We start from the raw sequence: 23967 nt of genomic DNA, 5'->3' as shown, positions 1-23967 counted from the left end.
TTGCACTTTACAAAGTGCTACAGGTATCTTTGGAATTTCCAAAGAGTGGTACAAACCAGGCAGAGCCCACCTACCCCAGTCCATCTCCATTTCATCTGTATTCTATGCATTAGGTTTCTATATAAGATATGGCTTAAAGAAAGATTTTTACTGCTTTTAAATATTTGATCTCATTGTTCCCAGCTCAAAATCCATTTCTTGTGGACATTACAGCCTTGAACATCCTTAGACTTTCAGGAGCTGGTGATGCAGGGTAGAAAGATATGGGACATATGTGAAAACTTCTGCTAATTTGTCATCATCACATATTTTTGAAAACCTTAATTAAATCATTTGGAAACATTACAATGATGTTTGAAAAATAGATCCTCAATATGAGTGAGATTATATTAGCAAATATCTTTGTTTCCCTGGCAGTCACAATCTATGTGTATAATTGAAAATTACTTCATTGTATTTTTAGTCATTTAAATTTTGTTTTCTAACTCTTAAGTCTTTTTTATTGTGTAAATATATTTGTTTCCTGCCCCCCCCTCCAAAAAAAAAAAAAAAACCCCTGAATATTTGTGTCTAGGTCAAGCAACATACACTGAGGCAATGATCACCGAGTGACAAGACTTGTTGGGTTTGCACATCACTGTTGCACCACAACTTTATTGTTTGTTTCTATTAGAATCCTCCCAGTGGCCTCATGTCATCTTCAAATATTTCATGGAACAAAAAAGAGAGAAAGCATTTGTAGTCTTATTGTTATTAGAAAACTCCATCTTTTCTTTCTGGCAAATCAGCAACTTAAAAAAACTCACACTGCTACAGAAATAGTTAAGGGTTCCACTCTAAATAAAATATTCTAAGAATTTATTTCTCTCAGCATCTGTTTCTTCATTTTCCAACTCATATTTCTTCATGGCAACAAAATACCGAATAAAAGTTTCTCCTAGAGCCTGTCTCAGACATTGATCTTCCTCTAGTGCCATGAGGGCATGTTCCAGTTTTAAAGGGATCTCAGAAGGTTTGGACTGATGAAGGTCTGTGCTGTTCTCTGGACCAGACAAAACACCATCATCGCTGTAAAGTCCATCCAAGCCTGCAGCAACAGTGGCGGCCAACACCAGGTAAGGATTTGCTGTGGCTGAGCCCAGTTTATTTTCTATTCTAGTGCCTTTCTCACCATGACACTTAATATTAAAAGCACAGCTGTTATCATTGTACCCCCACGTTGTCGGCACACTCTCCTTCAGGTCTTTACTCTCCTTAGAGTAGCGCTTCCTGCAGCTAACAGCAGGGGCCATCAAGCAGCTGAGGGCAGCAGAGTGCTTTAAGAGGCCTGCCAACCATTTTTTCCCAGGAATCGTGAGCTGCTCAATTCCAGAATTGCTACAGAACATGTTTTTCTTCTCATTGACATCCCAGAGGCTATGAGACAAAATTCCTGAGTTACAGAATCCAGTCTCGATGAAAAAGCTGGTGATATAATTATACTTCCTTGCCACTTCTTTGACAGCCATTCTGAGGGTAAATGCATTATCAGCTGAACTGATGCCAAATTCAGGCAGAAAACAGATTTCCATCTGGCCAGGCCTGGTAGAGGAGGAAAAGCTCTCAACATTGGCCCCAGTGTGATACAAACCATCCACGAGTTCCTGGATGAACGGCTGGTCGTGATTATTTAGCAGTGCTGAAGCAGGAAGAGATATGGTTTTTGAATTGATAATTTCAGGTACACCAAAAATGCAAAAATCATAGATGAAAGCAGAGAGCAGGGAGAAGCCAGCATCCTGCAGCTGGCTTAGCTGCCTTTTGGCGATGTGCCTCGGGGAGGTCAGAAGAGGCTCCCCGGTCACGGTGAATGTGTCACAGATCACCCTGGCTGTTCTCTTGGCCCACGGCAGAACTCTGAAGGTTGATAGCTCTGGCATCAGGACTATGTCACTATTAAAACACGTTGCTCTAATGTGATCCACTTCATTGTCCTTAGGATTTGGTATCAATTCAAGATAACCTCGGGGCATGTAAACACCATGAATCACTTTTTCCTAAATAAGTTAAAGGACAGAGCAATCAACTTTTGAAACTTGAAACCAAACAAAAAAGTCGGGGGATGGGAAGTGGGAGTGGGAGAGCATTACTAATGAGAAAAAAAAAAAAAAAAAAGCTTCATCTGTTAGTTGAAACTAGCTTATTACAGATACATTTTAAATAGTTTAAAATAATATTCTCAAAGGTAATTTATAAACAAGTCAATAGCTTTAGCTTTTGGAAACTTTATATGCTCATGCAAACAGCACTCATAAATAAAAGCTATAGCAATAAAGAAAATGTCTTTATAGTAAATGAAAAAGGTAAAATCTAAAGGAATTATTTGAAATGATCATAACCAAAAGTACTGTTTAAAATCACTTTTTATCACATGGCATAGTTGCTAATACTGCAGATAAGGCTTTATTTCAACTTATTCTATTGTAATCCTCCAAAAAGAGTCAGTAGACCATCTGCAGTCCTTCTCAGAGAGCTGACTGTGATCACACACAGGACACATGGGACAGAGGATCCAGGGTTGCTGACTATGGTGCTTCTCTCCTCGCTCACCTTTACTAACGAGCAAACTACCTCATAGGCACAGAGTTCCAAAAACCTTGCCCATGAATGTGCACCTAAGTTATAGTTTCCAGAATATTGTAGCCTTCAAGTCAGCATGACTTGAGTATCACCAAATTTATTTCTAGTCCTAACTTTGTCATTAATTGCTTGTGTGAAGTTAGGCAGGTCATGGTACTATATACATGCCTCAGCCTCCATATCTGTGAAACAAGTGTTAGACTAAATGATTGCTAACGCATTTTCTGGTCAAATATCTGTTGGATTCAATGGATTTAGTTCTTATTTAACTTTTCTATGTACCACACAACTGGGAAATAATGAAGTATGAAGTTGAATAGACAGATAAAAATTTTTCTAGAAATTGTGTGGTAGGAATATCAATAAAGTTTCGTGTGTTGAAATTTACATTAATGGGTAGAGAAAAAGCTGACTATAAAGTTCAGTTCCCATGATGTCAGTGAACATGGTGAGGTTAATTCTGCAAGCCAATTTGGTTTTTATATTACCTCTAAATCCCAAAGAGCATGGCTACTGAGGAGCAGCTGGTACTAGAAGATGTGACTCTTCTGTATTTGGTATTGAGTCACTGCCTCCTTCACTTTCCACCATCTCTACACATTTTCAAATGCCATTTGACTTGTATGATCTGAATCTGCCTTTACCAGTAATAAAGTTGATAAGTCAAGCACTATTCAATGACTGTTTAATTTTTCAACCTACTCAAGGACCTGTATATATAAATTTCATGTGTATGTGTGTAGGCAGATCTAAATAATTTTTTTAAGATACATGTTTGACTTATTTGGAACTCTTTAAAAAATGTTTTGAAAAATTCCAGTTTTACTCAGTGTTAAGCAAATTAGAAAGTTACAATTTAATATTGAAAGTAGTATTTAAATAATAACTTTTGGGGATGCTTAATTTTGATACTTTTGTATAATACTGACTGATGTCCCTTCCTAAGAAATGTTTTAATAACACAGTAATCACTTATTAAAATAAACACATGACGTAAACTAAAAACAAAAAAACAACTCATCCCAAATATCTGAAAATGCAGTATTTCTTAACATCACTATTTTTGAAAACTTAATAATATTTATTAAGTCATCAAACCTTCTTTTTATATTTGCTTCTAAGTCTTCTGTCATAGTTTTCTCATATCAAACAAGGTTTTCAGTTTGAATTGCTGTTTAGAGTACAATAAAATTAGAAAGAGTAATAAGGACCATTCACTTGCAAATGAATTGAATGAAATGACCTTCAGTCATAACTACTTGCAAAACTCACTTGGAAAAATTGTGCAGGGATACTCTTAGACCTGGACACACCATGGAGGTCTGTTGCTTCAAATCGCACAAATTGAAGGTGATTTTTGGCCATCTCTTGTTTAATGTGCTTCATTCTAGAGGAAAGTTGAGGTGCAGTAGGAACTTGAGTGTTGTCCCTGGTGTTATCTGTAAAATAAAAAAATTATCTGAATCATTAGATCATGACGAACTGAGAAGTAAAATGAGGCTAAAGAATAGGGAATTAGTCATTATGATCATTAACAGAAGCATCATGTTTCCATGTCTTTGTCTTAGAGCTGGAGATCTTACCTTTTTTAGCCTGCCTTTGCCATATTCCTGAGAACATAGTCTCTAAATAGCCTGAGAGATTATCACTTGGGATGAGGTTCAGTCTAAGAGTATTTGCTTAAATAAACAGAAGCATTATATGGAAATACTTACTGAAAATATCTTTGCTTACAGAAATTAAAATATATTTCCCTCACTGCTTTGGCACCATATAAGATGTATATAGATAAGTATCACTGAAAAGACTTTGAGCTTCTTTGAGTTTCACTATTTTTGAAAACTTAATGATATTTTTTAAGTCATCAAACTTTCTTTTTATATTTACTCCTAAGTCTTCTGTCATAATTTTCTCATATCAAACAAATCATAATTTCATAATTGCAATAAGAGGAAAAAAGATAGCTCTGTGAATTGTAATTATTCAAGGCAGAACTAAAATTAACAGTATTAATTATAATTAGCTTTGCATTTCTATTGGGTAAATAAATGCTGTTTGGGAGCTGAAAGTATACATTTAGCTCCTAGGGGAGCAATAATGTGTACTGGTATTCCCCAAATAAAAAGTTCCTGTTATATTAAAGGTAAAATTATTATTATTTTTTTTTTCTGTTGGTTTGCTTTTTTATTTCCTTTGCTTTGGCAAAATGGTTTTATATCTTTATAATAGCATCTGAATCTAAGATATCTACATCTATTTGTTAAATTCAAAACTTGCATAAGTGAGAATATAAAAGTGTTTTTTGTTTGACTTAGTATGAATAGAATGCTACTTTTCTAATTTAAAAAAATAGATATGCAACAAGCAACAAAGGCTTACTGTATAGCACAGGGAACTATAGTCAATATCTTGCAATAACCTAAAATGAAAAATAAGTTCAAAAATAACATGTATATGTATAACTGAATCACACACAAAAAAGAATTCTACTTTTTGAAATTTAGTAATGTTTATCTTTTGCCAGTTTTTCTAAATGTCCTATGGACATTTAATAACAAGGTATGAGATACAAAATTTTAAATATATTTGTGTAGGATTTTAACATAAATTAGCTAAATATAAATCTATTATATTTAAATTATTAATAACAACATTCAAGAGGCTCCTATTCTTATTTTTTCTGCACTTAACAAAATGTTCTTAGAGAAATGTTAATGTGTCTCACTATGGTTATATATTTTTTTATTTTCCCTTATATTTCTTCTGATTTTTCCTTTATGTGTCTTTGTTTCTTTGTTGTTAAGATGTCTAATGGTTTATCATGTCTATTTTCTCTGTGAATGAAGTGAAAGTCATGCAGTCATATCCGACTCTTTTCAAACCCATGGACTGTGTAGTCCATGGAATTCTCCAGACTAGAATACTGGAGTGGGTAGCCTTTCACTTCTCCAAGGTATCTTCCCAACCCAGGGATCAAATCCAGGTCTTTGACACTGCAGGCAGATTCTTTACCTTTTATCATTAAAAATATTCATCTTTGTTTCACTTAAAATAAGTAAATAAAATTTAAATAAAAGTTTTTTCAAGAATGAGAGTGTAGAAGATGAAAAATATAGACCGAGTATTCAGTTTAAAAAACTTGAAAACTAAAATATATATATTGATTTCATGACTTTTAAGATAGTCTACAAATTCTAAAACTTTAGAATTAGAAGAGACTTTGGAGATAAATCATCTAATTTAACCAATTCATTAGCTTGAATCCCAGAAAAGTACAGCCAGGTTCCCTGAATCACACTCTTTGTCCTTCACCAAAATTGAAACTGGAATCCAGACCTTTTGATTCCCAGTGGTGGCTCAATACCATAAAACAACTGAATGTATGTAAAGCATAGGGAAAGCTCAGACCCACAGCATGCATCACAAATACTAGATATTGTCTGAACCTTTAGGTGAGGCAACGGACTGTAATGATTTGGCACAAACACTGAAGCTCATCTGCCTCCCTGCATACCCTGCCTTTGCCTTGGTGACTTTTCTTATCTCGGCTTTCTTATGTGCCTCAGCTTTCTCCCTGACACAATATTACCTACTTCATGAGCTAGTTATGATGATTAAACAAGTTGCTTAAGAGTTTCAGGTAGACAATAAGCACCATATCAATGCTTCTTAAATCTATCAATTTGGCACAACTACTCTAACTCAGGTAATGGTACCATGATCATGTCTGAATCTGAATATATCAATCTATCATATCACTGACATTGCTGCTGCTGCTAAGTCGCTTCAGTCATGTCTGACTGTGCGACCCCAAAGACGGCAGCCCAACAGGCTCCTCTGTCCACAGGATTCTCTAGGCAAGAATACTGGAGTGGGCTGCCATTTCACTGACATTGAGCAGCTGTAATTTTAAAACGATGCTTGAATATCATTTTTTGAGATGTAGTTAGGCTTTTAAACCAAAAGACCGACAGTTGAAAAACACAGCTTAAGTAGATTTTAAGTATATGAAGCATGTGGAAAACAAGTTACTTGTTCTATCTATGCAAATATATTAGGAATGCTGTCTTGTCACTGATAAATTTCGCTTCTCTGAGGCTCCATAGGCTTCATAACTACCTCTATTTAACACAAACAAGCTCTAGCAGTTACATTGTTTTATGCTAAATTAGCAGTTGCTGTGTTTCCAACCTATTATGAACTATTGGGTGTTGTGCCCAAAATGAATAATTCCCCTTAAAGAAAATAAAATGTATAGGCACTTTAAAATATGGAAAATTTCAGATAATCAGTATTTTAAATGTAATAAGCAATTATATGTAAACTATAAATATATTAACAACATAAAACTCTTATTGAAGAAATAAAGTCATCTTACTGGTTAACCAATAATACAGTCACAGATAATCTAGTTCTTTGCTTTATCTGTGTCTTCTAAGACTACTACTGTTCTGAAGTTTGTGTGTATCTTTTCCTGTATGTTTTAATTTTTTACAACACATGTACATGCTCAACATATTATATTGCTTTGCATTTTAAAAAATCTATATAAATGTTTTCCACTCAAAAAAAAATAAAATTACTACAATAATTAATTTTATTTTCTCTTATTTTAAAATAAGAGAAAGATTTATCCACTCAATATAGTTTTTTATTGTTGCTGTTGTTACCACATACTATTTATACTGGACATATATCTAGGAAGCAGCCAGAAAAAGAATGACACCCTAACAGAGCTTTATATTATTGAGTGAGAAAACTATAGGCAATAGACATGCCATCAAATGCAAAGGGGGGATAATTTACCATGGTGTAAGTGCTGAAAAAAATCACCTGAAGTATTAATTCTATGAGATTTGATCAGAATGTGGACAGGTAAAACCTCTGATTCACTCTAAGATCACCAAGTTGCACTATGTCTGGGCAGTGAGTGTACCTAGAGCTGCCATAACAAGTACCACAGACTGGAGGCTTAAACAGATATTTTCTTCCAGTTCTGAAGGGTAGAAATCCAAGATCAAGGTGTCAGCAGCATTGGTTGGTTTCTTCTGAAGTACTCTCTCCTTGGCTTGTAGATGGCCATCTTCTTCACATGGTTTTCCCTCTGCATGTGTGTTTCCTAATCTTCCCTTCTTATTGAGACACCACACCAGACATATTGGATTAGGGCCCATCCTACAGATCTTGTCATTGTTGTCCAGTCACTCAGTCATGTCCTACTCTTTGCAACCCTATGCATTGCAGCACACCAGGCTTCCCTTTCCCTTACTATCTCCCAGAGCTTACTCAAACTCATGTCCATTGAGTTGGTGATGCGATCCAACCATCTAATCCTATGTCATCTGCCCTTCTCCTCCTGCCTTAAATTTTGCCCAGCATAAGGGTCTTTTATAATGAGTCAGCTCTTCACATCAGGTGGCCAAAGCATTAGAGCTTCAGCTTTGGCATCAGTCCTTCCAATGAATATTCAGGATTGATTTCCTTTAGGCTTGACTGGTTCTCAAGAGTCCTCCAACACCACAGTTCAGAAGCATCAGTTCTTCAGTGCTCAAACTTCTTATGGTCCAACTCTCACATCCATACATGATTGTTGGAAATACCATAGCTTTGACTAGTTGGACCTTTGTCTGCAAAATAATGTCTCTGCTTTTTAATATGCTGTCTCGGTTAGTCATAGCTTTTCTTCCAAGGAGCAAGTGTCTTAATTTCATGGCTTCAGTCAGCATCTGCCATGATTTTGGAGACTAAGAAAATAAAGTCTGTCGCTATTTCCATTGTTTCCCCATCTATTTGCCATGAAGTGATGGGACTGGATGCCATGATCTTTGTTTTTTGAATGCTGAGTTTTAAGGCAGCTTTTTCACTCTCCTCTTTCACATTCATCAAGAGGCTCCTTAGTCCCTCTTTGCTTTCTGCCATAAGAGTGGTGTCATCTGCATGTCTGAGGTTATTGCTATTTTTCTTGGCAATCTTGATTCCAGCTTGTGCTTCATTCACATGACATTTCACATGATATACTCTGGATATAATTTAAACAAGCAGGGTGACAATATACAGCCTGATGTACTCCTTTCCTAACTTGGAACCTTGGGAAACAGACCTTATTCAACATTATTCATCAATAATTATGTCTCTTAACACTCTGTCTTTAAATATAGTCACCTTCTAAGGTACTAGAGATTAAGACATCAACATATCAATTTTGAGAAGACAGAATTCAGCCTATAATAATATACTGACCAGTTTCCATTTTCTTCACCACCTGCCATATTATTTAATACATGTTTACTGTCTTTCCCCACTTTCATGTCAGCTCCAGGAGAGCTTGCCTATTTATTTATTTACTCAATGCTATATCTCCAGTACCTATAGCAGAACAGATATATCACAGGCACTCACTGGCTATTTCCTTCATAATTTAATAATTAATGTGATTTAATTAATTAATTAATGCATCTTGTGTGCTTTGATTTTGTCTAATTAAAAAGTAAAATTTGGCACCACGTGTTTTGATATGTATCCTAAGTATCAATTTTTTAATTTATAAATTTAATTCTTTTACCAAATATGAGAGCCTTATTCAATCAAATTTCATTTCCAAGGCATCAACTAATCTGAATTGTCTGACTTTCTTTTCTTCAAATAAATCATACTTGCTTGTAACAATTAAATGTTTTGGTCAGCCCTTCCCAGATATAAGCTGAAGAGCAGGCAGAAATTTGCCAGCTCAGGGGTTATTTGTTTTCTTACAGTGTGGCTCTTGGGTGGTGTTTTCCTTTCTCTTCTTCTCAGAGAATTAATAAATTAAATCATTGTTCTTTTATAGAGGAAATGCAGGATAACCTGGCATGAAAACCAGGACAAAAACAATAAAAAGTCAGAGTGGGGGGAATTGCTTCTTGAAAAAATAGTTTTTAATAAATTCAAAGTAGTTATTACAGAGAAGAAAATATCCAGTATCGTGCATTGAACCTGGACTGGCAACTTGTTTCATACATGATATTATACATGTTTCAATGCCATTCTCCCAAATCTAATACAATTATGTAAAGTTTAAAAATAAAATAAAATTAAAAAAAAAAAGAAAATATCATGTTGAAATTCCTTGCATTTATTTTTAAGGATTGACTTTAATATTTATTTTGAAATTATTTATTGGTGGTTTGTTTGGAGTTGTGAACTTTCTCATGCTTAAGGCCTATAAAAAAATCTATCTCTGGGCCAAAGCAGAAGATTCTGAATTAACCAAATTGAGTCAATCAATAATTGTATTTACACCCCTTGTCATAGTTGATTGGTGCAAAGAGAGCTCATGACACAGTTCTCTCCTCAGATATTGAGACTAAATTCCATTTCTCTCTTATGGCTGAAACTACATAAAACAAAAGCCACAAACTTTGGAAAAGCCAATGAGACCAGCAGATGTTTTCTCATTAGCCTTCCTAGGATTTTGTAAACTTTTAAAAATTAGTTGACATACATATTAGAAAATTTCATATAAAGATCTTGAGCTCAAGTTTCTCTTGAAGAAAGAGAAAGATTTGGAACACTGGGTGAACATTTCTCCACCACAACCATTGGCTGGGACTCTGGGGTGGCCTTCAAATGGGGTATGTATGCAGCTTCTAAATCATGGGTTGGCAAATGTTTTCTGTAAATGGGCACATAGTAAATATTTGCAGCTTTGTAAACCATGCAGTCTGTGTTGGTTGACATGTCATCTCTGTCATTATAGACTAAAAAGAGACATAGAAAATACAAGTTTATTTACTGAAACTGGTCAGTAAGCTGAGCTTGCATCTGGCCATAGTTTATCATCCTCTGCTCTAGTTTCCTCATAGCCTGCACTCACTACTTTCTCACCAGCCCATCTCATTCATCGGCATTATCTGCCTGGCCTCTGTGGTATTTGTATTAATATAATAGACATTGATACTTAGAGGCTGTTGGTGCTCATGTTCTTTGCTTCATGGAGAAATTCATGAAGCCACAGAAAATTGTAGAGATGAGAGATTATATGAATTTTCCCCAAGGTGTTGATACCCAAAACCCCGGAACTTATAGAATATGTTAAACTGCAGGGAAAATGGGACTTTGCAGATGTAATTAAGGTTATGGACTTTAAAACAGGAATATTGTCTTGGATTGTTCAGGTGAGCCCTTAAAAGGATAGAAATTTAGTCAGCTGTAGGCAGAAAAGATGTGTGGAAGACAAAGAGTTCAGAGGAATTCCAAGTGTGAGAAGGATCTGAGGCACAACTGGCTCAGAGATATAGAACCAGAGGCTTCCAGGAGCTAAGAGCCACACCAGTTGGCAGGCAACAAGGAACAAGGAACCTCAGTCCAGTGACTGCAAAGAACAGTGTTCTCTCAACAATCTAAATGGTCTTGGAAGGGTATTGCTTCTTGAGTCTCTGGCTAAAATCTGAGAAGGACAACACCTTGACTTTGGCCTTGCCATACTTGAAGTAGAGAAATCAACTGTGCCAGCCCAAACTTCTAGTGTACATAACTGTGATATAATGAATTGTGTTCTTTTAAAATGATAAATGTGTTCAGAGACAACAGAAAACTAATATATATGGAGTCCTGATACTGTTCACACTTTGCCTCTTTGTCATCCTTAGGCCTTATATGTAATAGAGAATTTTACCTTGCCCCAGAAGAGCTCTGGCCTTTACACTTAGCCCTGGTGGGTAATACATAATCCCTTAGTATGTCCTGTCTGATGAGGACAGGATGTCTTTGGTCTGTGGCCAAAGTAGAAAGTCCAGCAATGTTATTTATTATTGAGTCACGTGGTATCAACTTGACCCCAGTGGGCCTGGAGACTGAGATCAGCTGTGTGGAGCTGACTGTGGAGTTGACTGTGGAGCTCCAATAAAGACTGGGCACACCAAGGCTCAGATCAGTGTCCCTGGTTGGCAATACTTCAATTATTTTGTTGCAAGTCATTGCCAAGAGAACAGTGCTGTCCATAACTTCATTAGGAGAGAACAAATGGGAGCTACATGCTTAGAAGTTCCTTGGACACTTTATCATGAATCTTTTCCATTGATTGGCTTTAATCTGCATATTTTTTCACTGTAAAAAACCATAATCTTGAGCATAATAGCTTTCAGTGAGTTCTGAATTCTTGTAGCCAATTACCAAAAAAAAAAAAAAAAAAAAATTAGGGAACATCTCATCTTGAAACTGGTATCAGAAGCGTGAACAGCTGGTAGATACTGTACTTCTAACCTCACACCCTGATACATTTCTACTTTTCCAAACCTTGTTTCTTCATCATGAATTCCCATGTGGAATAAACAGCTTTTAAATTATTTTAAATTAGTATCTATCTCAAGGATCCCAATTTTTTGACCAATAAACTCATAGGCCAAAATAGCTATGTTATTGTTGATAACCCACAAATTTAGAATAGCAGAATTTCTAGTATCTGACCTTAATTTTAGGTCTTTCATCAATTTTGCATTTATTTTTGTGTGTGGGGTTCTAATTTCATTCTTTTACATGTAGCTGTCCAACTTTATCAGCACCCCTTACTGAAGAGTCTATCTTTTCTCCATTGTATATTCTTGCCTCCTTTTTCACAGATTAAATGACCATAGGTATGTGGGTTTATCTCTGGGCTTTTTATCCAATTCCATTGATCTATATTTCTATGTTTTTGTGACAGTAACATACTGTTTTTATTTGTAGCTTTGTACTATGTCTGAGGGCTTCCCTGGTGGCTCAGTGGTAAAGAATCTGCCTGCTAATGTAGAAGACATGGATCCGATCCTTGGGTTGAGAAGATCCCATGGAGAAGGAAACGGCAACTCACTCCAGTATTCTTGCCTGGGAAATCCCATGGATACAGGATCCTGGCTGGCTACAGTCCATAGGGTTTCAAACAAGTCAGACAAGACATAGTGACTAAACAAATACAACACTATAGTCTGAAGTCAGGGAACAGAGTTTGGAAGAATCTCTTTTTCTTTCTCAAGATTGTCCTTGGCCATTTGGAGTCTTTTATGTCGCCATACAAATTGTGAAAATTTTCATTCGAATTCTGTGAAAATGCTATTGGTAATTTGATAGGGGTTGCTTTGGATCTGAGGAGAAGGCAATGGCACCCCACTCCAGTCCTCTTGCCTGGAAAATCCCCTGGGCAGAGGAGCCTGGTAGGCTGCAGTCCATGGGGTCGCTAAGAGTTGGACACGACTGAGCGACTTCACTTTCACTTTTCACTTTCACACATTGAAGAAGGAAATGGCAACCCACTCCAGTGTTCTTGCCTGGAGAATCCCAGGGACGGGGGAGCCTGGTGGGCTGCCGTCTATGGGGTTGCACAGAGCCGGACATGACTGAAGCAACTTAGTACAGCAGCAGCTTTGGATCTGAAGATTGGCTTCAGTAGTCATTTTGACAATATTGATTCTTCCAATCCAAGGACATGTTATATCTTTCTATCTGTTGTGTCATCTTCAATTTCTGTCATAAGTATATTATAGTTTTCAGAATACAGGTATTTTGTCTCTGTAGGTAAGTTTATTCAAAGGTATTTTATTCCCTTTGATGTGATGGTAAATTGTATTGTTTCCTTAATTCTCTCTCTGATTTTTCATTGTTAATGTGTAGAAATGAGAGAGATTTCTGTGTATTAATTTCGTATCTTTCAATTTTACTGAATTCACTCATGAATTTTAATAGTTTCATCTTTAGGATTTTCTTAGTATAGTATTATATCATCAGCAAAAACTGACATTTTTACTTCTTTTCCAATTTGCATTCTTTTTCCTTCTTTTTCCTCTCTGATTGCTGTGGCTAGGGTTTTCAGAACTACATTGAAAAAAACTCTTAGAGAAAAGCATAGGCAAAACACTCTCTGACATAGCAATATCTTTTTTGATCCACCTCCAAGAGTAATGAAAATAAAAACAAAAATAAACAAATGAGACTTAATTAAACGTAAAAACTGTTGCACGCTAAAGAAAACCATAAGCAAAAAGAAAAGACAACTCATTGAATGGGAGAAGATATTTGCAAATGAAGCAACCAACAAGGGACAAATCTCCAAAATATACAAAAAACACATGCAGCTCAATATAAAAACAAACAAACAACCTAATCACATAATAAGTAGATCTAAATAGACATTTCTTCAAAGAAGACATATAGATGGCCAAGAGGCACATGAAAAGATGGTCAATATCAGTAATTATTAGACAAATGCAAATCAAAACTGAAATAAGTTATCACTTCACACCATATATCCAGAAAAAAACATACATGCACCCCCAAGGTTCATTGCAGCACTACTTGCAATACTAAATGTCTATTCATGGAGGAATTGATAAAGAGGTGGCACATATATACAATGATAATTATTCAACTATAAAAAAGAATGCAATAATGCCATTTGTAGCAACATGGATGAATCTAACAATTGCCATACTGAGTGAAGTAAGTCAGACAAAAACAAATATCATATTATATTGCTTATATGAGGAATTAAAAAAATGGTAAAAATGATCCTATTAACAAAGCATAAATTGAGTCACAGATATAGAAAACAAACAGGGATATTAAGCAGGGAATGGGGGATGGGTAACTTGGGAGATTGGGATTGACATATATGCAGTGCTGCTGCTGCTGCTGCCAAGTCACTTCAGTCGTGTCCGACTCTGGAAGCCCACCAAGCTCCCCCGTCCCTGGGATTCTCCAGGCAAGAATACTGGAGTGGGTTGCCATTTCCTTCTCCAATGCATGAAAGTGAGAAGTGAAAGGGAAGTTGTTCAGTCGTGTCCGACTTTTCACGACCCCATGGACTGCAGCCTACCAGGCTCCTTCGCCAATGGGATTTTCCAGGCAAGGGTACTGGAGTGGGGTGCCATTGCCTTCTCTGCTATATATAAAAGATAGCTAATGAACCTACTGTGTATCACAGGAAACTCTACTCAATACTCTACAATGACCTGCATGGGAATAGAATCTAAAAAAGAAAAAAAAAAAAAAGAATAACAGATTTTCACTTTTAGAAGACTTGAGAGATCATCCATTGCAACTCTTCATTTTTCAGGTGAGCAGCCTACTGGGCAAAGAAAACTAAAGCATTTTTATAAAGTGATAGGTGTATAAATTACAAGTATTCTGACTCCCAAGCTAACATCCAACATCACATTATCATTAACTCAGATACAATTTTGAGATTAGTGGCTACACCCATAAAACAGTTTGTTCCATAGTCCTTACCAGTATCACTGGAGTTTGGGTGAAATTCATCACCAGGATCACTGATTAATGTTGGAAGGGGCAATGGTTTTATTGCTACTGTCTGATCTTTGGAGTCCTTGTCATCTGGTGTCAAATGAGATTCAGGAGAGCCAGGCGCCATGACTGGTTTGTTGGTATCCCCCAGTTTGTGGCACACTCTGAGGTTTCTATTCTTTTCTGTAGAAACAAAAAAAAAGTGTTAAGACCTTCTGCCCATTTTTGATTAGGTTGTTTTCTTGATATTGAGTTGTATAAATATTTTGGATATTAATCTCGTGTTGGTCATGTCATTGTAAATATTTTCTCCCATTCCATAGATTGTCTTTTGTGTTTTGTTGATGGTTTCCTTTGCTGTGCAAAAGCTTTTAAATTTAATTAGATACCATTTGTTTATTTTTGTTTTTATTTCTTTTGCCTTGCTCTAAAGAAAATATTGATTGATGTAAGAAAATATTGTCACAATTTATGTCTTCTAGGTGTTTTATTGTGTCATGTTATTTTTAGGTCTTTAAACCATTTTGAGTTTGTTTTTGTGTATGGTGTGAGGGAGTGTTCTAATTTCATTGATTTATATCCAGCTGTTCAGCTTTCCCAACACCAATTGCTGAAGAGACTTTTTTTCCCCCTTCCATTGTATAGGCTTGCCTCCTTTGACAAAGATTAATTGACCTTAGGTATGTGGGTTTCTTTCTAGGCTCTGTATTCTGTTCCATTGATATGTTTGCCTGTTTTTGTGCCAATACCATGATATTTTGATTACTGTAGCTCTGCAATATTGTCTGGAATCTGAAAGGATTAGACCTCCAGCTTGTACATTTTCCTCAGGACTTTGGCAATACTGGGTCTTTTGTGGTTCCATATAAATTTTAGAGTTATTTGTTCTGGCTCTGTGAAAAATTTCCTGGATAATTTGATAAAGTTATGATTAAATCTGCAGATTACTTTGGGTAGTATGGCCATTTGCGCAAAATGAAGTAGACATGTCTCCACAGAGACATCCACATGGCCAACAGGCAAATGAAAAGATGCTCAACATCACCAATTATGATTATAATCACCAATTATGGCAAATCAAAAACAGTGAGGTATCATATCACAGCAGTCAGAATATCTATCACCAAAATGTCTACAAATAAATATTCGATAGAGTGTGGAATCTCTTATACTGTTGTTGGGAAAATAATGGGTGGGGAAAAGGGTGCAGCCACTATTGGAAAACTATATGGAAGCTCCTTAAAAAATTAAAAACAGAGCTACCATATGGTCCAACAATCACACTCCTGGCCACATATGGAGAAATATGAAAGCTTTAATTTGAAAGGATACATGTACCACAGTGTTCATAACAGAACGATTTACAATAGTCTAGACAAGGAAAAGAAATGCAAAAAGGCAAAATGGTTGTCTAAGGAAAGCTTACAAATAGCTGTGAATAGAAGAGAAGCTAAGGCAAAGGAGAAAAGGAAAGATATACCCATCTGAATGCAGAGTTCCAAAGAATAGCAAGGAGAGATAAGAAAACCTTCCTCAGTGATCAATGCAAAGAAATAGAGAACAACAATAGAATGGGAAAGTCTAGAGATCTCTTCAAGAAAATGAGAGATACCAAGGGAACATTTCATGCAAAGATGGGCACAATAAAGGACAGAAATGGTATGGACCTAACAGAAGCAGAAGATATTAAGAAGAGGTGGCAAGGATACACAGAAGAACTATACAAAAAAGATCTTCATGACCCAGATAATCACAATGGTGTGATCACTGCCCTAGAGGCAGACATCCTGGAATGTGAAGTCAAGTGGGCCTTAGGAAGCATCACTATGAACAAAGCTAATGGAGGTGATGGAATTCCAGTTGTACTATTCCAAATCCTGAAAGATGATGCTATGAAAGTGCTGCACTCAATATTCCAGCAAATTTGGAAAACTCATCAGTGGCCACAGGACTGGAAAAGGTCAGTTTTCATTCCAATCCCAAAGAAAGGCAATGCCAAAGAATGCTCAACCTACCGCACAATTGCACTCATCTTACATGCTAGCAAAGTAATGCTCAAAATTCTTCAAGTCAGGCTTCAACAGTATGTGAACTGTGAACTGCCAGATGTTCAAGCTGGATTTAGAAAAGGCAGAGAAACCAGAGATCAAATTGCCAACATCCGTTGGATCAATGAAACAGCAAGAGAGTTCCAGGAAACATCTATTTCTGCTCTGTTGACTATGCCAAATCCTTTGACTGTTTGGACCAAAACAAACTCTGGAAAATTATAAGAGATGGGAATACCAGACCACCTTACCTGCCTCTTGAGAAATCTGTATGCAGGTCAGGAAGCAGCAGTTAGAACTGGACATGGAACAACAGACTGGTTCCAGATTGGGAATGGAGTACATCAAGGCTGTGTATTGTCACCTGCTTATTTTATATGCAGAGTACCTCATTAGAAATACTAGGCTGGATGAAGCACAAGCTAGAGTCAAGATTGCTGGGAGAAATATCAATAACCTCAGATATGCAGATGACATCACCCTTATGGCAGAAAGTGAAGAACTAAAGAGCCTCTTGACAAAAGTGAAAGAGGAGAGTGAAAATGTTGGTTTAAAACTCAGCATTCAGAAAAGTAAGATTGTGGCATCTAGTCCTATCACTTCATAGCAAATACATGTGGAAACAGTGACAGACTTTATTTTGGGGGGCTCCAAAATCACTGCAGATGGTGACTACAGTCATGAAATTAAAAGACACTTGTTCCTTGGAATAAAATTTATGACCAACCTAGACAGCATATTAAAAAGCAGACATTGCTTTGCAAACAAAAGTCCATCTAGTCAAAGCTATGGTTTTTCCAGTAGTCATGTATGTATGTGAGAGTTGGACTATAAAGAAAGCTGAGTGCCAAAGAACTCAGCTTTATACTTTTGAACTGTGGTGTTGGAGAAGACTCTTGAGAGTCCCTTGGATTGCAAGGAGATCCAACAAGTCTATCCTAGAGGAAATCAATCCTGAATATTCATTGGAAGGACTGATACTGAAGCTGAAACTTCAATACTTTGGCCACCCGATGTGAAGAAGTGACTCATTTGAAAAGACCCTGATGCTGGGAAAGATTGAAGGCGGTTGGGGGAGAAGGGGACGACAGGGGATGAGATGGCTGGATGGCATCACCGACTTGATGGACGTGAGTTTGAGTGAACTCCGGGAGTTGGTGATGGACAGGGAGGACTGGTGTGCCGCAGTCCATGGAGTTTCAAAGAGTTGGACACACCTGAGTGACTGAACTGAGTCATGGAAACAACACAAATGCCCATTAATGTATGACTAGCTTAAGAAACGGAGAAGGCAATGGCACCCAACTCCAGTACTCTTGCCTGGAAAATCCCATGGATGGAGAAGCCTGGTAGGCTGCAGTCCATGGGGTCGCGAAAAGTCGGACACGACTGAGCAACTTCACTTTCACTTCTCACTTTCATGCATTGGAGAAGGAAATGGCAACCCACCCCAGTATTCTTGCCTGGAGAATCCCAGTGACGGGGGACCCTGGTGGGCTGCCGTCTATGGGGTTGCACAGAGTCAAACACGACTGAAGCGACTTAGCAGCAGCAGCTTAAGAAAGTGTGGTATATGTTGTTGTTTGTTTCTTAGTTGCAAAGTTATGTCCAACTCTTTTTTGACCCCCTGGACTGTAGCCTGCCAGGGTCATCTCTCCCTGGGATTTCCCAGGCAAGAATACTGGAATGAATGGGTTCCTACTTCTTTCCCCATGGGATTTTCCCAACCCAGAGATCAAGCCCATGTCTCCTGCACTGGCAGGTGGATTCTTTACCACTGAGCCACAAGGGAAACCCCCAAAGCTTTGCTTTGTTGTTTAGTCACTAAGTCATATCTGACTCTTTTGGGACACCATGGACTGTATCAAGGCTCTTCTGTTCATGAGTGTTTGCAGGCAAGAATACTGGAGTGGGATAAATACAGTGGAATATTTGTTACTGTTGTTCAGTTACTCAGTCGCAACTCTTTGTAATTCCATGGACTGTAGCACTCCAGGATTATCTGTCCTTCACTTTCTGGTGGAGTTTCCTCAAATTCATGTTCAATGATGCCATCCAGTCATCTTATCCTCTGTCACCCCCTTCTCCTCCTGCCCTAAATCTTTCCCAGCATCATGGTCTTTTTCAATGAGTCAGATCTTTGCATCAAGTGGCCAAATTATTGGAGCTTCAGTTTCAGCATCAGTCCTTCTAGTGAGTATTCAGGGTTTATTTCCTTTAGGATTGACTGGTTTAATCTCCTTGCTTCCCAGAGGACTCTCAAGAATCTTCTCCAGCAACACAATTTGAAAGCTTAAATACTTTGGTGCTCAGCCTTCTTTATGGTCCAAATATCACATCCATACTTGACCTTTGCTACCAGAGTGATGTCTGTGCTTTTTAACAGTGTCTAGGTTTGTCATAGCTTTTCTTCCAAAGAGCAAAAGTCTTTTAATTTCATGGCTTCAGTCACCATCCGTAGTGATGTTGGAGCCCAAGAATATAAAGTCTGTCACTTTTTCACTTTTACCCCATCTATTTGCCATGCAGTGATGGGACTAGATGCTATGATCTGAGCTTTTTGAATATTGAGTTTTAGGCCAGCTTTTTCATTTTCCTCTTTCACCGTTGTCAAGAGGCTCTTCACTTCTTCTTCACTATCTGCCATAAGGGTGGTGTCATCTGCATATCTGAAGTTATTGGTATTTCTTCCAGCAATCTTGATTCCAGTATGAGATTTATCCAGTCCATTATATTGCGTGATGTACTCTGCATATGTTAAATAAGCAGACTGACAATATACAACCTTGATGGACTCCTTTCCCAATTTTGAACCAGTCCATGATTCCATATCTTGTTCTAATTGTTGCTTCCTGACCTGAATACAAGCTTCCCAGGAGACAGGTAAGGAGGTCTGGTATTTTAATTTTAAAAAAAATTTTCCACAGCTTGTTGTGACCCACACAGTCAAAGGCTTTGATGTAGCCACTGAAGCAGAAGTAGATGTTTCTCTGAAATTCTCTTGATTTTTCTGTTATCTGAAGTATGTTGGCAATTTGATCTCTGGTTCCTCTGCCTTTTCTAAATCCATCTTGTATATATAGAAGTTCTCAATTCACGTACTGTTGAAGCCTAACTTGAACGATTTTGAGCTTTACCTTGCTAGCATGTGAAATGAGTGTAATGGCGCAGTGGTTTGAATATTCTTTGGCATTGCCCTTCTTTGGGATTGGAATGAAAACTGATCTCTTCCAGTCTGGTTTCCACTGCTGAGTTTTCCAAATTTGCAGGCATATTGAGTGCAGCACTTTCACAGCATCATCATTAGGATTTGAAATAGCTCAGCTATTTCATCAACTCCGACTCCACTAGCTTTGTTCATAGTGATGCTTCCTAAGACCCACTTGACTTTGCACTCCAGGATGTCTGGCTCTAGATGAGTGATCACACCATCGTGGTTATCTGGGTCATTGCGAACTTTTTTGTATAGTTCTGTGTATTCTTGCCACTTCTTTTTAATATCTTCTACTTCCATTAGGTCCATATCATTTCTATCCTTTATTGTGCCCATCTTTGCATGAAATGTTCCATTGGTAGCTCTAGATTTTCTCGAACAATCTCTAGTCTTTCCATTCTACTGTTTTTCCTTTATTTCTTTGCAATGGTCAGTTAAGAAGGCTTTTAAATCTCTTCTTGTTATTCTTTGGAATTTTGCATTCAAATGGGTATATCTTTTTCTTTTTTCTTTTGCATTTTGTTTCTTTCCTTTTCTCAGCTATTTGTAAGGCCTCCTCAGACAACAATTTTCTCTTGTGTCATTTCTTTTTCTTGGGAATGGTTTTGATCACCATCTCCTATACAATGTTACAAGCCTCCACCCATAGTTCTTCTGGCACTCTGTTTACCTGATCTAATCCCTTGAATCCATTTGTCACTTCAACTGTATAATCATAAGGGATTTGATTTAGGTCATATCTGAATGACCTAAATAGGTGGTTTCCCTACTGTTTCAATTTAAGTCTGAATTTGGCAATAAGGAGTTCATGACCTGAGCTACAGTTAGCTCCCAATCTTATTTTGCTGACTGTGTAGAGCTTCTCCATCTTTGGCTGCAAAGAATATAATCAATCTGATTTCAGTATTGACCATCTGGTGATGTCCATGTGTAAAGTCATCCCTTGTGTTTTTTGAAGAAAGTGTTTGCCATGACCACTGCATTTTCTTGACAAAACTCTGTTAGCCTTTGATCTGCTTCATTTTGTACTCCAAGGCCAAACTTGCCTATTACTCCAGGTATCTCTTGACTTCCTACATTTGCATTTCAATCCCCTATGATGTAAAGGACATCTTTTTTTGGTGTTTGTTCTAGAAGGTCTTGTAGGTCTTCAAGAACCATTCCATTTCAGCATCATTGGTTGAAGCATAGACTTGGATTACTGTTATAATGAATGGTCTGCCTTGGAAATGAACTGAGATCATTCTGTCATTTTTGAGATTGCACCCAAGTACTGCATTTTGGATCTTTTGTTGACTGTGAGGGCTTTTCCATTTCTTCTAAGTGATTCTTGACCACAGTAGTAGATGTATTGGTCATCTGAATTAAATACACCAATTCCCATCCATTTTAGTTCACTGATTTCTAAAATTTTGATTCACTCTTGCTATCCTCTGTTTGACTACTTACAATTTTCCTTGATTCGTGGACCTAACATTCCAGGTTTTTTGCAACATTGCTTTTTACAGAATCAGACTTTACTTTCACCATCAGATATATTCACAACTGGGAATTGTGGATGCCTGCTTTGGCTTAGCCTCTATTCCTTATGGAGCTATTTCCCTGCTCTTCTCCAGTAGCATATTGGACACCTACTGACATCTTTCATATCTTTTGTGTCATATCTTTTTGCCTTTTCATAGTATTCATGGGATTCTCAAAGCAAGAATGCTGAAGAGGTTTGCCATTCCCTTCTCCAGGGCACCACATTTTGTCAGAACTCTTCATTTTTACCCATTCGTCTTGGGTGGCCCTACCTGGCATAGCTCATAGTTTCATTGAGTTACACAACTCTGTGATGCATATGATCATTTTGGTTAGTTTTCTCTGACTGTGGTTTTCATTCTCTCTGCCCTCTCATGGATGAGGATAAGAGGCTTTTGGAAGCTTCTTGATGAGAAGGACTGGCTGTGGGAAAAACTGGGTCTTGTTCTGGTAGGCAGAGGGTCTTGTTCTGGTAGGCCATGCTCAGTGAATCATTCATCCAATTTTCTGCTTACTGGTGGGGTTGTCCTCTTCCTGTAGCTTGACCTGACCAAAAGACTTATGCCAGCACACTATGCTTCCCAGGAATACTGCTGCCAGTGTACCTGACCCTGAAGCAGGCCACTGTCAACCCACACCTCCACTGGAGACTCCCAAACACTCACAGGCAAGTCTGGCTCAGTCTCTTGTAGGTTCATTGCTCTTTTCTCTTAGGTCCTGGTGCACACAAGGTTTTGTTTGTACCCTCCAATAGTTTCTGTTTCTTCAGTCCTGTGGAAGTTCTGTAATCAAATCCTGCTGACCTTCACATCAGATTCCCTTGGTATTCTTAGTCCTTTGCTGGATTCCCAGGTTAGGAAGTCTGTGGTGGGGCCTAGAACTTTTGCAACAGCATGAGAACTTCTTTGGTATTTTTCTGCAATTTGTGGGTTGCCCACCTGGTGGCTCTATGGTGGGGCTAGTGGCAACCTCCTCCAAGAGGACTTATGCCACACACCACTCCTCCCAGGACTCCTGAAGCCAGTGCCTGTGGACCCACAGCAGGCCACTGCTGTCCCATGCCTCTGAAGGAGAACTTCAAACACTCACAGGCAGGCCTGGTTCAGTCTCTTGTGGTTACTGCTCCTGTCCCTGGGTCCTGGTGTACACAAAGTTTTGTCTGTGAACTCCAAGTGTCTCTGGAAGGTATTACTGGTATATTAGTAGGTTGGTACAAATGTAATTGTGGGTCTGGACCACGAATTTTAAATCATTATAACTAAACTCAAACACATCTTCATTAATCAAAGTAGGAACCATTACAATCAACACATTTTTGTCAATGAGAAATAAGTTTGTTTATTCCTGTAGCGCAAAAGCCCATGCTTTGGGATTCGATGAATTCTTGCAAAGCATTTTCTGCTTCTTACGGATCGTGGAAGCATTTTACCTTCAAAAAGTTGTTGAGATGCTTGAAGAAGTAGTAGTCAGTTGGCAAGAGGTAAGGTGAATATGGTGGATGAGGCAAAACTTCGTACCCTAATTCATCCAACTTTTGAAGCAGTGATTATATGATGTGCATTAGGGTGTTGGCATGGAGAAAAATTGGGGCCTTTCTGTTGACCAATGCTGGCTGCAGGAGTTGCAATTTTTGATGCATCTCATCAATTTGCTGAGCATACTTCTCAGATATAATGGTTTTGCCAGGATTCATTAAGCTGTAGTAAGTCATATCAGCAGCACATTTTTTGCTGTGAGTTCTGCTTTGGGAAGTGCACTGGAGCTTCTTCTCCATCCAATTGCTGACCTGGTCATCACTGACTGTCATATAAAATCCACTTTTCACCTCACATCACAATCTGATCAAGAAATGATTCATTGTAATTGCATAGAATAAGAGAAGAAGACACTTCAAAAGATGATTTGTTTTTATTTTCAGTCAGCTCACTTATTGAGCTTTTCCACCTTTCCAATTTGCTTCAAATCCTGAATGAAGCAAATGGTCAAACTTGAGTTCTTTGACAAATTCTTGTCTAGTTTTAAGAGGATCAACTTCCATGATTTCTCTCAATTCACCATTGTCAAGTTCAGATGACTGGCCACTATGCCCCTCATCTTAAAGGCTCTCATCTCCTTTGTAAAACTAATTGAACCACTACTGCACAATACATTCATTTGCAGTTTCTGGACAAAATGAGTTGATGCTGCAAGTTGTTTCTGCTGCTTTATGACCCATTTTGCACTTGAATAAGAAAATCTCTTGAATTTGCTTTTTGTGTAACATCATTTCCATAGTCTAAAATGAATATAAAATACACAACAAGTAATGTC

General features: G+C 37.7%; 1 protein-coding gene across 1 annotated transcript in view; it reads right to left on the bottom strand.

Annotated features, from left to right (window-relative positions):
• Positions 1 to 643: 643 nt before the first annotated feature.
• The window catches only part of LGSN (lengsin, lens protein with glutamine synthetase domain), a 63189-nt gene continuing 39865 nt past the window's right edge, over positions 644 to 23967 (bottom strand). Inside the window, exons 4-6 of the mRNA XM_055574426.1 lie at positions 14857 to 15054; positions 3892 to 4058; positions 644 to 2036 (exon numbers count right to left, since the gene is read on the bottom strand). Of these exons, the coding sequence (XP_055430401.1) occupies positions 837 to 2036; positions 3892 to 4058; positions 14857 to 15054 (1565 nt within the window). The 3' untranslated portion in view covers positions 644 to 836. The remainder of the gene's footprint in view (positions 2037 to 3891; positions 4059 to 14856; positions 15055 to 23967) is intronic.

This window comes from Bubalus kerabau, chromosome 3, assembly GCF_029407905.1.
Source record: "Bubalus kerabau isolate K-KA32 ecotype Philippines breed swamp buffalo chromosome 3, PCC_UOA_SB_1v2, whole genome shotgun sequence".
In the NCBI taxonomy this organism is placed as follows: Eukaryota; Metazoa; Chordata; class Mammalia; order Artiodactyla; family Bovidae; genus Bubalus; species Bubalus kerabau.
Note: the sequence above shows the minus strand (reverse complement) of the source record. Positions and strands in the feature narration are given on the sequence as shown.